At 30.5% G+C, this 16,572-nt stretch overlaps 8 protein-coding genes across 8 annotated transcripts, besides 4 other annotated features; 3 read left to right on the top strand and 5 right to left on the bottom strand.

Annotated features, from left to right (window-relative positions):
- Positions 1 to 325: 325 nt before the first annotated feature.
- Positions 326 to 1,933, top strand: TVAGG3_0577790 (regulation of ARF protein signal transduction; the record flags this gene model as incomplete). Its single annotated transcript, XM_001582072.1, has 1 exon — positions 326 to 1,933. One exon carries the CDS (start codon positions 326 to 328, stop codon positions 1,931 to 1,933), a length of 1,608 nt encoding a protein of 535 aa, XP_001582122.1.
- A 49-nt stretch (positions 1,934 to 1,982) lies between these two features.
- Positions 1,983 to 3,425, top strand: TVAGG3_0577780 (protein of unknown function (DUF1981) family; the record flags this gene model as incomplete). Its single annotated transcript, XM_001582073.1, has 1 exon — positions 1,983 to 3,425. The coding sequence occupies one exon, from the start codon at positions 1,983 to 1,985 to the stop codon at positions 3,423 to 3,425; it is 1,443 nt and encodes a 480-aa protein (XP_001582123.1).
- Positions 3,426 to 3,679: 254 nt separating this feature from the next.
- TVAGG3_0577770 (arfaptin homology (AH) domain/bar domain domain-containing protein) lies at positions 3,680 to 4,856 on the bottom strand (the record flags this gene model as incomplete). The annotated part of the gene is made up of 1 exon (XM_001582074.1): positions 4,113 to 4,838. The coding sequence occupies one exon, from the start codon at positions 4,836 to 4,838 to the stop codon at positions 4,113 to 4,115; it is 726 nt and encodes a 241-aa protein (XP_001582124.1).
- An 840-nt stretch (positions 4,857 to 5,696) lies between these two features.
- Positions 5,697 to 5,719: a mobile genetic element.
- A 173-nt stretch (positions 5,720 to 5,892) lies between these two features.
- Positions 5,893 to 5,988: a mobile genetic element.
- A 148-nt stretch (positions 5,989 to 6,136) lies between these two features.
- Positions 6,137 to 7,176: a mobile genetic element.
- Positions 7,177 to 7,280: a mobile genetic element.
- A 1,606-nt stretch (positions 7,281 to 8,886) lies between these two features.
- TVAGG3_0577720 (process utilizing autophagic mechanism) lies at positions 8,887 to 10,572 on the bottom strand (the record flags this gene model as incomplete). Its single annotated transcript, XM_001582075.2, has 1 exon — positions 8,938 to 10,572. The coding sequence occupies one exon, from the start codon at positions 10,570 to 10,572 to the stop codon at positions 8,938 to 8,940; it is 1,635 nt and encodes a 544-aa protein (XP_001582125.1).
- Positions 10,573 to 11,083: 511 nt separating this feature from the next.
- TVAGG3_0577710 (SRP19 protein family) lies at positions 11,084 to 11,515 on the top strand (the record flags this gene model as incomplete). Its single annotated transcript, XM_001582076.2, has 1 exon — positions 11,090 to 11,467. One exon carries the CDS (start codon positions 11,090 to 11,092, stop codon positions 11,465 to 11,467), a length of 378 nt encoding a protein of 125 aa, XP_001582126.1.
- A 381-nt stretch (positions 11,516 to 11,896) lies between these two features.
- Positions 11,897 to 12,139, bottom strand: TVAGG3_0577700 (uncharacterized protein; the record flags this gene model as incomplete). The annotated part of the gene is made up of 1 exon (XM_001582077.1): positions 11,897 to 12,139. One exon carries the CDS (start codon positions 12,137 to 12,139, stop codon positions 11,897 to 11,899), a length of 243 nt encoding a protein of 80 aa, XP_001582127.1.
- Positions 12,140 to 12,441: 302 nt separating this feature from the next.
- TVAGG3_0577690 (uncharacterized protein) lies at positions 12,442 to 13,207 on the bottom strand (the record flags this gene model as incomplete). Its single annotated transcript, XM_001582078.2, has 1 exon — positions 12,691 to 13,188. The coding sequence occupies one exon, from the start codon at positions 13,186 to 13,188 to the stop codon at positions 12,691 to 12,693; it is 498 nt and encodes a 165-aa protein (XP_001582128.1).
- Positions 13,208 to 13,576: 369 nt separating this feature from the next.
- Positions 13,577 to 16,162, bottom strand: TVAGG3_0577680 (exportin-T/LOS1 family; the record flags this gene model as incomplete). Its single annotated transcript, XM_001582079.2, has 1 exon — positions 13,588 to 16,155. One exon carries the CDS (start codon positions 16,153 to 16,155, stop codon positions 13,588 to 13,590), a length of 2,568 nt encoding a protein of 855 aa, XP_001582129.1.
- Positions 16,163 to 16,572: the final 410 nt, after the last annotated feature.

Here is a 16,572-nt window from a genome sequence, read left to right as displayed (position 1 = left end):
TTTGATTTCTATAAACCTTGCTTCAGAACTCAAAAATCTCAAAAATTCATGTCAGATTAATAATTTTTGCCAGAATTGCTTTATTTTAATAAGGTTCATGATAGAAAATAGAAATGGTTAATTATTACCAGAAAATAACTAGACCAAGAAATATTCTCAAAATTTTATGAAAATAAATCTGGTAACAGTTCATGATAGATGATGCTCAGCTAATTAACGATCGGTATCGTTAATTCTATAGAATTTAAATTTGAAAGAGACATCCGAATACGCTTCTGAATTTTGAGATAATACATATAATTGAGTTTTTACTCTAAATTTTTTGATGGGACTTTCGGCCAATCTCATTGAAGAAATATACAAATACATTGACTTGTTGAATAGCTCGCTTGGCATGTTCTCAGACAAAGATCTTAAGTATCAAGTTCAGCAAATTCAAAAATTTTATCATAAAGGGATATCTCCGGACAATTTTGATCTTGATAGTGTTGTTTATCCATTTATACTTGCTTGCAATTCCAATAAGACTAAATACGGCAATCTAACCCTTGATTTTATGATTTCTCTATTTAAATTTTCGTCTTCTGAGCTATATCCATCAATAGAACTTGCTAAGAATCTACTCAGTTTGGCAATTCTTATATCAAAAGATTCCAATTATGAAACCTCAATCAAATCAATTCAATTTGTAAACTTAATCTTCTCTTCTTATGCAGGATTTCATGTTGTAATCGGAGAATTACTAGGTATTATATACAAAATTCTCATTTATGCTTCGAATTCCCATGAATATAAGAATACAGATAAAGAATTGATTGATAACGTTCTTAGTGCAGGAATAAGATTCATAATAATGAGAAGTCTTGATACATCAGTTAATATACATATTGATAACTTCAATAATTACGCAAAAACAATTTTGAACAATGTTTACGAAGATTCAAGTGATATTGTTAAAGATGTTCAAGAACCCAATGATCAAATATCAATACTCGATCTAGATATGATTGCAATTTATCATTCTTTGTTTGAATTAATTGAATCAGAGAATTTAAAGAGAACAACAGTCAATCAGATTGCTATGCTTATTTGTAGATCAATGAATACAGAAATAGACTTCTGGAAAAAGCCATTCGCGAAAGAAATGGCAAAAGAATTTATTATCCCTGTTTATGAAGAAATTGTAGCTGCTACGAATTCAAAGATGAACTTAGAACTTCCATGTTCATTTGCAAGCATAATTTGGGAGAAATTTGATTTAATCACTGATCATAAGCAGTTAATCATTCAAATTTCATTTATTTTGAACCAAAATAATGATGAAATGTTTTATTATGCATGTGAAATGCTTAAAAAACTTTCTCAATCACCTGAATTTTTGGTTTCAATTTTGAATTCACAAATACGAAATGGAAACAAAACAATTTTATCAATTTTCAAGGATATTTGTGATGTAGCAATGCCAAAATCAGACGTTGTAAGTCATAAACAACAAGAAGCAATGATTGTTCTTGGTAAATTATTAAATTCCTTCGATAAGTTAATGAAAAGAAGTTTTCAGCAGCCTAAAAGAGACAGAAACAATGAGAAGTTGCTTTGTTGTGCAGATATATTTAGTAATAACTATCAAAAAGGTTTAGATTTATTCATTGAAAATAATTTTTGTGATTATGAAACAATTGGTGAGTTTTTATACAAAATTCATGATTATATTGATAAACTTAGATTAGGAGAGCTTTTATCTCTTGGAGACATTGAAATCTTCAATCAATTCATTGAATTCCTACCAAAAAACAATGTATGCGATTTGATTAATGAATTATTTAGATATATTTTGATTCCAAGACAAAAAGAAGTTTTTGAAAACTTAATTAGAAGAATTAGTCACTTGATTCATGAAGATTTTCTTTCTAATGACGAAAAAAACATTTAATTATACTTATGAAATCATTAGAACATCATTTGTTCTCAAAGAAAAGAAAATGAATTCCCAATTTAATTATCAAGATGTTTTACACGAACTTTCTTCAAAAGGATACAATGAAATATTATCTAATTCAATAGTTGAAACCTCAATTATGATAAATATTGATCAAAAACTTGAGATATTTGATAATTCTGAAATTGACAAAGAAAAAACTGAAATTGCAGAAATGAATATCAGAAGATCGATTATTAATGAATACTATTATCCACTGATTACAATATTTGATGGAATTTATGATATTTGTTATGATTTACTCAAAAAATCATTGAATTTCTGTTCAGACTTTCCAAAAGAGAACCTAATGTATTGCCAAGGATCATTGATGATGTTGAAAGCATTTCTTGGATTATCAAGCTATGCAAATCAATTTGCAAAGTTTGAAGATTTTTTTTCTTTTTCTGAAATATTGATTCAAAAGTATCTAAAGAATGGAATCAAAAAAGTTCCAAATAGTATAATAAAGAAGTTGTCCAAGTGTTTCCCAACAATAAGAACATCATGGAATGAATATACTAAGTTCATTCTCAGAAATCAAATTGATTTTGATCTTAATTTTGAAAATTTAGATTCATATTCAATTAATTTGATGATTGATGCATTTGATAAAGAGTTCTATGATGAAAACAATAAACCAAGAAAGATTATTCTCAAGCAGATCTTGAATATAATGTTACATGCAGCTAGATCTCCAGATTACATCTGGAAACAAGTTTGGAATGAAATCAAACAAAAAGTTTTGATTGGGATAATACATTACAAAATATGTTTGAAATTTGTTGAGTTATCAATCATTAGTTCCCATAATTCAGGATATAACAGACAAGATGAGTTGTTTGAAGCATACTTAACTGCTTATCCTGATGCTAATGATAAACAAAAAACGAGAATTGTTGATTCTATTTCAAATGTAATTAATTCATTGAAAGATCAAATTAGTTCTTCATGGATTTATATCTTGCAAATTGTTGCATTGGATGAGATGAAAGACAATCAAAATTGTTCATCACAAGCACTTGATATTCTTGAGAAATGTGTCATTGATTATAGCAAACAATCAAGGAAATATGCATCATATATAATCACAACAATTTCTCAAATTTTGAACACATCAAATTGCATTGAAACAAGATTACGTGTTGTATCATTGATTCCTTTAGTTGCTGATAATATCATCAACAATGTTGAAGAATTCGAAATGTTGACTGATGTTTTAATGACAGTGTTTGCTGAACAAGAAGAAATCATTGTTGAACTTGGTGAATCTTACACTTATAAGATCATTTCAAGTATCATCGACAAAAGAGATTATGTTGATGTGATGATGACTAAAATATGTCAAAGAAGTTTCTCATCTGAACAAGGAGAACTCATCAACAAACTGTTCAAAGAGAATAAGATCCCTCTCTACGTGAATTTTAATGGTTACAGCATTGCTTGAACCATCTTTTTAATATATAGATTATTTTGTTATATTAAATATATTTCTTTCTTTTTATATGCATTGGAAAGTCACCATATGTAATAGTATATATATTTCCGTCAATCAAATATAAATATGTGTCAACTTCCTAGCGTAACCCTCGCCAGATATAGTAATATTGCTCTGGAAATGAATGTTTTCTGATTTTATCCCAAGTAATTTAATATCTATATATCAATGTTCGAATTTGGATCATAATATTCAAACATAAAAAATATTTACTAAGGATATGAATTTCAAGTTAAACATTATTTTGCTATTTTTGATATTTTTACTGTATGGATCTCAAACTTCGCGTTATTGCATATTCAAAATGAGACCAAAATTGATTCTATGTTTAGTTGATGTATCTTTAGAAATATGCATTGTTAATCGATAAAAATTATTTGTTGAGGGTAAAAGATGCATGTATGCATTATTTTATGGATAAAGTACCAATTTCCGACAAAAACTTCATAAACTCGTATTATTTAGAAGTCATATGCATACTACAATAATCCGATATGATCCACATGCACTATTTTTATATCTGACAAAAATCTTATTTTGAATTTGAAACACCCAAAAAGTTTTAAAGATACCAAATGCTTTAATTCCAGAAAAACAATCATAATGAGTTTAGAAAAGCTAATTTTATTAAGATAGTTAGTCAACGACTTCGTAATCGAGGTTCTTTAAGGCTTGTTTCAGTCTTGGGATTGTCTTATCATTGTATGACGCGATAGTCTTGATAGATTCTGAAATGTCGTTAGCAATTGCACGTTGCTCAGCGGCAAGTTTCTGGCGTTCAGCTGCAGCAGTACTAAGAATTGTTGTAAGCTGTTCGATGAATTTGTCTTCGTATTCGTGAAGAGCAGAAGAGTAAGTCCCGAGAGATTTGTCGAGAGCAGCTTTTGCTTCAGCTTCTTTAGCTTCAGCGTTCTTGAGGCTTTCCTCTGCTGTAAGGCGATATGGAGAACCTGTTTGTTGCTTCTCATAGAATTCACGTGCTTTTGCAACATCTGAAACAGTCTTGTTGTGCTGTTCAACAAGATCGAAGTGATCCTTGTGTGCTTTAACGAATTCTCTGTGATCTGCCTTGAGTGGGCTTAAAACATCTGGCAATGTTGAAATGCGTTCAAAGCATTCATTCATTGCCTTGATTTGCTTTTTCATTGATTGGCCAATTGGCTGAAGAGAGTTGGAGATAGCTGGGTTCTGTCCCTTGACAAAGATATCGTATGGCTCGCCAAAAGCATTTGACATGCCATCAATCATTTCGCGTTCGTTTTTGCTCATCTTCTTGAGGGCATCGATAACATCATCGAATTCTGGATTAGAACTGATGACATCCATAACTTTCGAAAAGGCTTTCTTGAAGAGTTGGGTCATGACGAATTAATTTTTTTTATGTAAATTCTGTCGATAGAATTTCAATTCATTGTAAACCATTCAATCCCTATCATCAAATTTTGTCACGTTTCTTATATCAAAATATGAGAAGTTTTCTCTCAGGTGAATTTTATTCCTTGCTGAAAAAATAAATATAATTCATTGTTATTTAAAGATTTTAGGCCATTATTTCACATTTTTTTGACAAATATCAAATTGAATTATTAAATATAAAAATCCAAGCATATATATACTCCCCTAACATTACCTGCAATATGCATTTTTGATTGACATACTTTTTTACTAAGAACACTTGATTTCAATTCCATATAATCCAAAAGATAAGTCCAATGGCCTGTTAGACTATATTGACAAATTATCTGACAATAAGATGCAATATATTGAATATGAAACGTCATCAAGTCGAGATAATCCAGAACAATTATTATTCTATAAATCGCGTCACTCATTTAGGGTTTCTGATGAAATATGTCCAGAGTACTACATTGGCTTTGGTTTTAAAAAGCACGTATTTAGTATCAATTCTTTCTCCATTAGTTCTTCGTTCAATCCCACAAATTCAAAAGAGCATCCCAAGACTTGGAAAATTATAGGATTAATGGACGATGTAAATTGGATTGTACTTAATTCCCATATAAATGATAACACCTTAAATGGATTTAATTTATTTGCTTGTATCAAAACTGAAGAGATTGTTGTAAGGTATCTCCGGTTCGTTTCACCCACACCTTTTGCTTTATACTCTTTAGAATTCTTTGGGAATCTATATCCAAGCAGCTTCATATTCCCATTACCTTATATGAAATTTTTTCAGCGCATGATGCCATGCTTTGGACAGAGGGGGGCACAAACTTGCCCAGTGAAGTGAAGTGAAAAGTGACAGGTTTACATATCAGAAATGTAAAGTGTCAGATTTGAAACAAAAAATGGATTAATTTATTATTATATGATAGAGAGATTTGGTAAGTTACTATCAAATTTGTAAGTAAGGGGAAAAAAAGTAAGAAAGAAAAAAAAATTTTTTAAAAATAAAAAGCCACTCGCTTCGCTCGCGGTTGACAAAAAGAACAAATTCGTAAAATAATTGTATGAAATTACGAAACTAAGCCACTCGCTTCGCTCGCGGCTTAAGAAAAGAACAGGTTCGAAAAAAGATTGTACGAAATTACGAAACTAAGCCGCGAGCGAAGCGAGCGGCTTAAGTAAACAACATATTTCAGATTATCGATACTAAAAATTTTTTTATTTTATTACATTTTTTTTTGCATTTTTTTTAAGGGTGCACACGAGAGGATCATGTAAACTTCAGAATTTAGAACCTTATTTTTAGGCATTATCTTGGCTACCTATTTAGGCTCGAAAAGCAAAAAATATCAAAAAATACAACTTGACTCCATTATGACCCTTTCATGGAGGTAGTTTTTATCCGCTAGTATTTTCCCTTTGAATCTCTTTACAATTCGAAATCAAATTCAAATCTCAGTAGAAGAAAGGAAGAATCGACTTACTACGGTTGTAATACGAATAAATACATATATTTAATTATTTTTATTTACATAATAATTGTTTGAAGCTCATATTCCATCAAATTTTTAAATAAAAACATTAAAATGTTGAAAATGTTCATATATTTTAATAGGGTTTTGGCACTTTATTGAGGAATTACTACATACATAGTCGAACTGAACTTGATATTTTGAAATTTAAATTATTTATCAAAATTAAAATTTAACTTGAAATTTATAATTATTTAGTCATATTTTGCATAATTCTAAGTAGATTTTGTAAAAAATCAAGAAAGAAAAATTTTAACGTGCTTTATTTTTTCTTTTTTATAATAATACATATTATTATATAATTAACATATTCATAATGCTTCACCCTTTCAAAAATATAATCCTCCTCCTCTCAAATAAACGTACATACGGGTGGCCTCTTTTTTCAAAAAATTAAAATTTGAAATTTTGGGCTCAAATATTAGAGATTTTTTCAACCTTCAACGATATATGTTGTCTATATCAGACCTCCTTTCTTTTTGATACTTAACATTGTTCCTAAATCTTAGCCGTTAAGGCTGTTCTGAAAATATTTTTTTTTGAAAAAATTCGAAAAAAATTCTTAAAATTCAAAAATCCCTTAATTCCTGAGGATTTTGGAAAAAAGTTTTTACATGAACATGTGTATATTATATGAAGTATATTGATAAGGTAAAAATCAAATTTTATTGCATATTCATCGAGAAAATAAACTAACGAATCCCTCAAAATTGAGAGTGTAATCCTCCTCCTCTCAAATAAACGTACATACGGGTGCGCCCTTAAGAAGCTAAATTCTGAAGTTTACATGATCCTCTCGTGTGCCCCCTTAAAAAATGCAAAAAAATTGAATACTTTACTGGCTGGGCAAATTTGTCGCCGCCCCCTTTGGACAAATTTCAGCTATTAACTTAGTGTAACAATTTCTGTGAGTTCGAAATATGAAATTTTGTGTTGATATATGTAAAAGTATCTATGATTACATGAAATTTTTATGATAATTTTTGAAGCACAATTAAGAGGAGTTATTCCATTATAAGTATAATCCAAAAGATAAAAAAATTGGATTTTACAATTGTTTTCTTCCTGCTATTGAAAGGTATATTTCTAGTTACTTGCTACATTTAGAGTATACTGTTTTATAGATCTACAATTTCTTAGGAAAAGTGACGGTTTTAAAGAGTTTTCTCATTTTTCATTGAGCAATATGCTAGCAAGAAACATTTTTCGCCTTTTCCGTAAGACCTATTATTTATCTGGATTTGTTGGTGTTTAAAAATGACACTCTCTTTATTATTAAAAAAGTTTTGAATTTATCTCAATCTCAGAATTGAATATTGGAAAAACATTTCAAGTTGATAGTATCACATATTCAATAGTTAATGTTTTTCGAAGAGAAGTTAGGGTTGGAACTGGAGTATTTAATGATTCATTTCCAAATGCAGTTAATATTGCATATAATAGTATGATACATGTCCCTCACTTTGTCGTATACTCTCATAAAGTCTGGAGTGTTATAGAAATAGGCACATGTGCATTTGCATTATGTGAAAATATTTCTTCTGTGAAAATAGGTTATAATGTTGAAGTTGTAGCAGAAAAAGCATTCCACTGTTGTTTTAATATTCAAAGTGTTATATTTGAGCCTCATAGTCGTTTGAAAGTTCTAGAAAAACAGGCATTTTATGATTTATATCATGTGAAAAGCATCGAATTTGGTGGTGATAGTCTCGAAAAAATCGGTCCATATGTTTTTGGATTTAATCATGAACTAAAATCCTTTAGATTCCCACCATCTGTAGCTTTTCTTGACTTTGAATCATTAAGAGGATTGCGCGATATTGAACAAATCGATTTTTGCGGAAAAATGGAAATTAATAAAGATGTTTTTAATAGGGATCCAAAACACGCTATTACTTCAACAGGTGTGAAAATCAAAGTGACTTCTAAATTTCCATCCAAAACTTTTGGGAAGGATGACATAGTAATTATTGATAATTCAATCAATTGCGTTTTTCCTAAAGCAGTTGAAGACTTCGAACTACAATGCAGATCACATAATAATCAATGTTATTACCGTCTTTTCAACGCCGTTTTCTATATCTTTATAGTACTTATTGAATCTTAAACAATCATTTCTATTTTAAAAAATTTCTTCTTCTAATTCATACTTGGCTTTAACTTGAAGCAGTTTTAAGTTGCTTCTTCTGAATTTGGTTACTTGAGATGAAATGAAGTCAACATGTATATATCCTTGCTTATATTGTTCCATAATTTCTTCTTGAATGGTAGATGAATATAATTCAAAAATAATATGCTGAATAAAAATCGAATTCATTCCTAAAAAATGACTTTATATTGATTTCCATGATGGTAATAAATGATATTGTCATCCTTATTCTTTGTTACATATCTATAGATGTAGAGTAATCAATTCAAGTCATCAAATTTAAAGAATCAATAAATAAAAATTGATTGTTTTTAAAATAAATATAACATAGCAATAATAATTTATTTGAAACAAAATAAAAAAAATATAAGATTCAAAATCTTGGATATGAAGGTGGAGGGAGCATACTTCTTACATCAGTCAGTGATGGTTCCATTAGCGTTGCTGCGGGTTGATTTGAGTCAACTAATGCTTGCATTTCGTCAGCATCAAATTGTATCAAATTTGGCTGATCTTTTCTAATTGATTGCTGTCCATAGAGTTTGAAATTAGATATAGATCTCTTGATCTTTCCATTCTGTGCAACATTTCCTCCATTAATAACATCCTCGAAATTAGAAAATCTGCAAATACATCCAATATTTTCGTTTCTAACTGAATTTTTCCTGACAAAATCAATAATTTTTTCAGAATGCAAAGGAAGAACAAAAGTGAAAACAACAGGATTAATGATGCATCCACACAGTTCAATAACAATATGCAACCACAAGGGTTGGAAGAATTCAGTAAACTTACTTTGTGCTTCCCAAGAAAGAGCGTTGTGGTTTTCATCAGTGAAATCATAATGAATGAATTTTCTGATTTCTTCGTAAAGTTCTAAACTATCTTTAGACTTTTTCTTCTTCTTAATCAATCCATTGAATATACTATATATAGTAGCAAGTAATGCCATAACCCAAACAATGCTTTTTTGGCCAATTAATGCACCAAAAACAATGGAAACATCAGAAAACAAACCAATGAAAATAAAATATGCAATAAACGATCCACAAAGGAAACAGACCGTTTTATAGACAGTTTGCATCGCATCCGGTGGGAATTGCTCTATATACAGGTTAGAGAAATAGTCTGCACGTTGTAATCTCTCATTAAACAGATGTGGAAGTTCATTATATTCTCGAATTGCCCATTTTGCTTCAGGAGACCATCTTCGCATGCTAAGAGAACTTGGAGAACTCTTAACTGACTGGAAGTAGTGGAATATTAGGTATAAAGCTTGAAAAGCTAAGTAAAAAGGTGAAATTAAAAATAATATGAACCCTATAACTTTGAAACGCTTTGAAAGAGAATCTCTGACTTGAGGAAGTCTAATATCTGGTACATCGCTAACAATTGAAGCTCCTGTTGAGTCCATTACGGTTCCATTCAAAGATATTTGGAAAATGTAAAAGAAAAACCGGGTCATTGGGAAGTGGCATGCCTGATTCATATAAGGAAGCTTCCATGTAAGTAATTCTGGGTCTGTAACGAAGGCAGTGATATAATTTTCCATTCGTAAGATTTCTTGGGCGATTTCGAGTGATGAAATGCGAACTGTACTATCTTTCTGTGCTATTGCATCTAAAATTTCAATCCAATCGAGAACATAAAGATCGACATCTTTAATTTCTAATGTTTCTTTAAAATATTTCCATATTCTTATAAATGTCGGAAGTGTGTAAGCAAACTGAAGTATCTGAATTAGGACGTAAATCGAAAAAATAACAACACAACATTCAATGAATAAGTTTGAGCGCTTCCATCCTTCTGAAAATGGTCTAATTACATCTGATATCTTTGTCGTAGTATTTATTTTGGAAATATCTATGCAGCGAAATAGAAGTACTGGTGAAAACGCAATAAAAAGACCAATTACTATATTACTAATGCTATTTATAATGAATGATTTAAGACCTCTCTGATAATAATAGTTATATATGTCTCTCCACGTGACATTTGGAAAAGTCATTATAAAATCTTAGATAAAAAAGTGACAAATTTTTATAAAAATTTCGCGATATTCAATTTAGATTTTAAACTTATAATTGATAGAATGGTCTAAAAAGATTAATTTATGCAGCATTCGCTCATAAATAATGAGAAATGATCACATTTTGTAAATTAATTTTGAAATGTACTTATTTATATGGAGCGTTATATTGACATATAGATAATACATAACAATATATGAGCAATTCAATAGAGTGATAGTCAGTTAAACCTATCTTTCATATTGTTACAGCACAATCTATTCTAATTCTATTAAAATTACATGAAATTATAGTGTAATGAGTTCTAAATCCTCTATATAGAATCTTCTAATATGGTATAATAGTATATATTACAAAGATATGAACGATCCAACAAATATTTTTGAAATTTTCAAATAACAATGAGCTAAAATTGTTTGTTAGTTGAAGCCCTATTATGCATTTCAATATTGGCAATAATAAGTGAATGGCCAAAAAAAACTCCCAGAAAAAAAAATGCTTCGTTCAAGGATTGTTTGTTATCCATGCTACATTGACTCTACAACAAAAGAATTCGATGGAAGAAAAATTTCCAAAGAATTATGTGTTGAAAAGCCAACAATTAAGGAATTAATCCTTGCATTTAAGGATTGCGGATTCACAGGAAAGGAAGAAGCAGACAAAACGCATCCCCGCGACTTCTTCAGATCAGGACGCGTTTCAATCGATTTTTATTCTATTAACGAAGAAACAAAAAAGAAAACATTACTTAATCCAAATTATAAAAACAGAAAATCCATTTATGCTGCTTTAGCTGCAAAAATAAAGGAAAATAGAGCAAATAATCGCACAAGCGAAGTTCAACAGCCTTCCAAGAAGAATAAGAAGAAATAAATTTTTGTAAATTCTACAATAAATGTGTAAAGTTCATTATTGCTAACTTCCTCATAGGTTTTTTATTTTTTTACCTTTAATTTATTTTTTTCAAATATTTTGTAAAATGAGGCTCCATGTTTTGCAAAATGATGGTATTTTAGATGTCGTTCATAGGATTGACTTGTTTGGGAATAGAAAAATTCGATAAATTGAAATTATAATGTGGATGTTCGTTATTGTAAAAAAAATAGATAGTATGAGATATTATAATCTTTATTACTAACAATAAGATAATCGATAATAAACATAAACATGAGAAGATAGTTATCCTTAATTAACAAAGAAAGTAGGGCCATATTCGCATGAATATGTGTCGTGTACTTTGAGTATATAAATATATGTCGAGCGTTCTCTATGAGAATGGTATATAATAGAATTTTCCAAATTTCATTTGTTCGACATATCCGATAAATCTAAATCGTGGAATTCCTGCAAAGATTTTACTTTGAGAGAATCTTCCTTCACGCCAGCACTATGTTTTGGAAGGTTAACTAATTTATCTGGAGGTTCTGGAACATTTCCTGGCTCTGGAAAGCCCTTATATTTATTTTCTTCCTTCTTAGCTTGCTGTGTTTCCATGCCTCCAACCTCTTCCTGCTTAAACTGAACATCGTCTTCTTCTTTGCACATAACAAAAATAAGATTAAAAAAACTTTTTACGTTAGGATTCAATTCCTATGCATCCTAACGTAAGATTTAATTTTTAATGTAATTCCATACATTTTGATATGTAGAATACCAAACGGATCTGAAAAGTGAGAAGTGATGTATGCATAAGGCTGCATTATCTGGTTTGGGATATTGAACTTGTGGAATATAATATCTAAATTACTTCAATGTTCCCAATTCAAAAGAATCATCAGATGAATTCATTCTTATCGGTTTGATATGAAATATGTAAACGACACCAACTTGAGACAATATAAGTACTATTATCAAATGGATTTTAATTGCATTTCTGCTTATTATCTTTTTGATAAAGTTTAAATTCATAAAAATATTAAAAATTATTACTTTGAATCTCCATTTCAAGTGTACGGATGCAACACCCAACATGTTCCTATGATAAAATAATATTAAAGTAGTGTTTAAAAAAAGTTTTTAAAGATAAATAATTAATAATTGATATTTCATGATTCATGTAATTGGATATAGTTTAGTACATGTAATAATGTAGTTACTTACTTCTTTGCTGTCTTGATTTCTGGTAATTTCTTTTTGCGGAATAAGAAGTAAGCAGCAGCACAAATAGACACACTGACTGCAACTGCAGTTATAATCTTGTAAGTGGATGTTGTTTCCTTTTCGTCAGTAAAGTCAATGGAAAGATCATCGATTAGAGGTGAAATGTAGTTAGCTGTTTCAACACATAGCTCACGAAGTGTTTTTGAATTCTTTTGCTGATCTCCGAATTCTTTGATCTTCTTTGTGTTGATTTCGAATTCATCCTCAATTGCAGAAATTTTCTTTTCAAGAGGGGATTGAATTGAAAGAGAAATAATTCTGATATAGTTTACAGTGTTTGCAAAGTATCTGACAAACTCTTCTGTTGGTTCCTGTGAAAGTGTTTTACCTTCATTGATAATATCGGCAAAGCACTGCAATGATTGATAAATCTGGCCCTTCTTATAGAAATCTACGCCAGCATTAAATGAGACTGCATATTTATCATCAGGCATATTGTTTTTATGTCGAATGTAAAATTAGTGATGTAATTGTATCGTACATCTCAATTTATCTATCGTAAATGCATTCTATTTTGATTTATCTAAATTAATGGATATTTATTACTGACAATAATAAACATCTATGAACATATTGGAAAAAGTTCAAAATGATCAAAAATTAAAAAACAATAAAAAAAATCTTTCATAAAAATCTCTATTGACAGTTTAAATTTATTTGCTGTCTGATGTAGCTATGGAAACTTCATGAAAAGATTGATTTAACAATAAAATATATGAAAAAGTGTCAAAAATAAGGTTTTGAACTTCAATAAAATGATTTCCTTAAAAAAGAATTTAAATTATAGAGAAAAATTAATCTGATTAAAACAAAAAGAAAAATACATGAATTTTTTATGATTTAATGAACTTTGACAGTCTGATATAGAACTGCTTGCCGAACTTTCTTCTATGCCTGTTAAGTTCTTCATTCGAAGCAGTTTGGCTGATCTTCTCTAAGTAACCAAGGATATCATCTTGTCCAGAAGAAGAATAATACTCAAGAAGATGTTGTCCAATCAAGTCATTTGCCTGACCTTCAGTAGATACATACATTCTGTAGTGCAATTCGATGATTGCTTCAACAACAGCTGTCCATTCTTTTGAATCTGGTCTAAACTTGCTTGATTGTATGAAACAAAGTGTTGGGCCAACGAAATCCTGTGTTATCTGGTGCGGATTCAATGGAACTACACTCCTTACGAACGAAATCAAAGGTGCAATAACAGATGGATGGTCGTATTGATTTTGGAGGGCTGTTTGCACCATAGTAAGTATAGTTGTCATATTGTCTTGGTCAATCAAGTGCTCATCTGGATTTCCGATCGCCACGCCGATCATTTCCAAAAATCTTGCCGTCATTTCAACTTTCAACCGAGCATCATCACCCAAAACGTTGCTCCAGTCGAGTGGCGTTATAGAGTTATATATAGAAATGATTGGTATTATCAATGGCTGTATATAGTCATGTGCCCACGAGTGATCAGTTAATTCCTTTGAATTCAACAAAGCTTTGATCGCGAGACACAATTCTCTGTATGATTCGGTGTCCTTGTCAACAGGTATGAGCAATCCAAGTATCTCCAAACCGTAATGTTCGATGGAAGCGTAAACTGTCCTTATGAAATTTGACAACAATTTATCACTTTGTGTTGCAAATGGCATAATGTTCATAAGGAACTCAGTGACAGGCTGTATGTGTGTGGAGTTAGGGGAGTATGTCATTGATCTAACGAACTGAAGGATTAAGATCAAATAGTCCGGTTGTTCTGATTCAGGTGTTTTATTGAAAATTTCCAATAATTCATCCATACATTGCTGGAAGAAATCAGCTTGTTGGCCGGACATGTATTGGATGAGCATTGCGCTTGTTGCTATGATGTTTCCATCTTTGTATTGGACAAGCTGATGGATTAATGATGGATCGAATTGAATCAGATTTCCATTTTTCTTGACTAATGTAAACAACGCGTTTGTAATGCGTTCGTGGACTTCTTCGTTGTCTATCTCCGATGTACTAGCTCTAACCAAGGAGTTGAAGACTTCTGTAATAACATCTGTCTCAAAAATTTCGGCAACCGCCAAAAAGTACGTTGTAAAAATACAATAAGAAATTTCTTGGAGGGGAACTTCACAGGGAAATTCTAAACCGACAATCGGTGAAAATTTGCCAACTAAGTAATTAATGTGGTCCTTCAGCTGTTTGTTCTTTAGGATCGAGGAAATGACATAGAGAACGGATACAGCAGTTGAGAAATCATCGAAGTTAGCCATGTCAATGAATTGGATGAAAATATTTAAGACATTTTCTTTGTCTTTCTTCAAACACTTTTGCGCTGCGTGAATTGAGACTTCTAGGATTTCTTCGTCAAGGCTGTCCAATGTAGTAACATTTTCGAAGAAAATAGAGAGCCTCTGAATGATTTCTGTGAGAATATCTGGAATTTTTTCTGGATCTACTTCGATATATGCTTCAAAGAAAGGAAGAATGGATACAACTGAGTTATCATTAGCTGCGCGAAGGAAATTAAGTGACATTTCGTAGTATCCATCGTACATTTGATATTGAATTGCATATTCGCCGGCTGCGCATAGGAATGCGGCAACTGCGCACTCAATCTTTGTATCTATTTCTGTTTCGCATACATTTGCCACGATTTGGAGTGGATTTATGACCTCTAAAACGGCAATTCTGTTTTCATCTGGCATTCCGCGCTTTACAATTGTCTTGAAGATGTTAAGAGTCTCAGGACATGTAATTTTTGAGTTAATACCTTTCCAAATTGCAGTTAATGATTCATTATTTACGACAAATACTAAACTTACCCATTTAAGTAGCATTCTAAGAGCTTCAAAGACATCGAGATGGTCTGGTTCGAGGTTGTCAATAAGATATTTAGTAACAATAAGATCAGAACCGTCTGCACGCATTGAATCTTTGATATGAGTAAATAATTGCGTATTTTCGTATGTTAAAGTTTCTGAATAAAGACCAAAGTATTTGAAAAATGTAATAACATCCCTTTTGCTGAATGAATTGAGAAAATCTGACCAAAATGAAGGCCATTGTTCAGGATATAGATGCCAAATTGTAGCAACGCGTGACTCTGAAAGAATATTGATAAATGATTGATCATTTGTCCCATTAAAGTTCGAATTTTGGTTGAAAATTAAATCTTTGTAGGCAACAATGATTTCAATTGGTAGTTCAGAGCCATGGAATTTAATAATATCTTTCATTTTAGTGTTCATGAATTTAACACGAAGTAAAGTTCCGCAAGATTCATAATTTTGGATTGCAAAAGCAGGAAAATCTGGAGATTCAGTAAACTCCTTCAAAAAATTATTGGATGCATTAATTTCCTCTTGGCTTTTACCATCAAAATTGGCTACAAGATCAACTGCAGTATAAAAATCTTCCATTTTTTTGATTGAAGGATAAAAAAAATATTTTTTTCATGAGAAAATTTCGCCTCAAAAGAAAAAAAAAATGACATCATGAAATTAAATTGTTCATAATAGCTTCTCTTAAGCTATACGTTACTATTTTATTTCAAAATTGGTCAATTAACTCTTCTTTCGGTATGAAATTCCATTTCAATAAGTTCTCATATTTATTTATGTCATCATAAAGGGAATACTATAGTACATATGCTTAAAACTGGCAGTCCTTGTAAGCAAAATTAGAAATCTTAAAATTTTCGAATAATTTTCTATCATAACGAAGTGTTTTAATAAAGAAACATAATGATCTTATATCATTCAAGTATTTATCAATATAAATGTATAGAATGGACCTAGGAGTCCAATATTTAACCTAATCAAATTTTAAATTATCCA

Source organism: Trichomonas vaginalis, chromosome II, assembly GCF_026262505.1.
Source record: "Trichomonas vaginalis G3 chromosome II, whole genome shotgun sequence".
Classification (NCBI taxonomy): domain Eukaryota; phylum Parabasalia; order Trichomonadida; family Trichomonadidae; genus Trichomonas; species Trichomonas vaginalis.
Note: the sequence above shows the minus strand (reverse complement) of the source record. Positions and strands in the feature narration are given on the sequence as shown.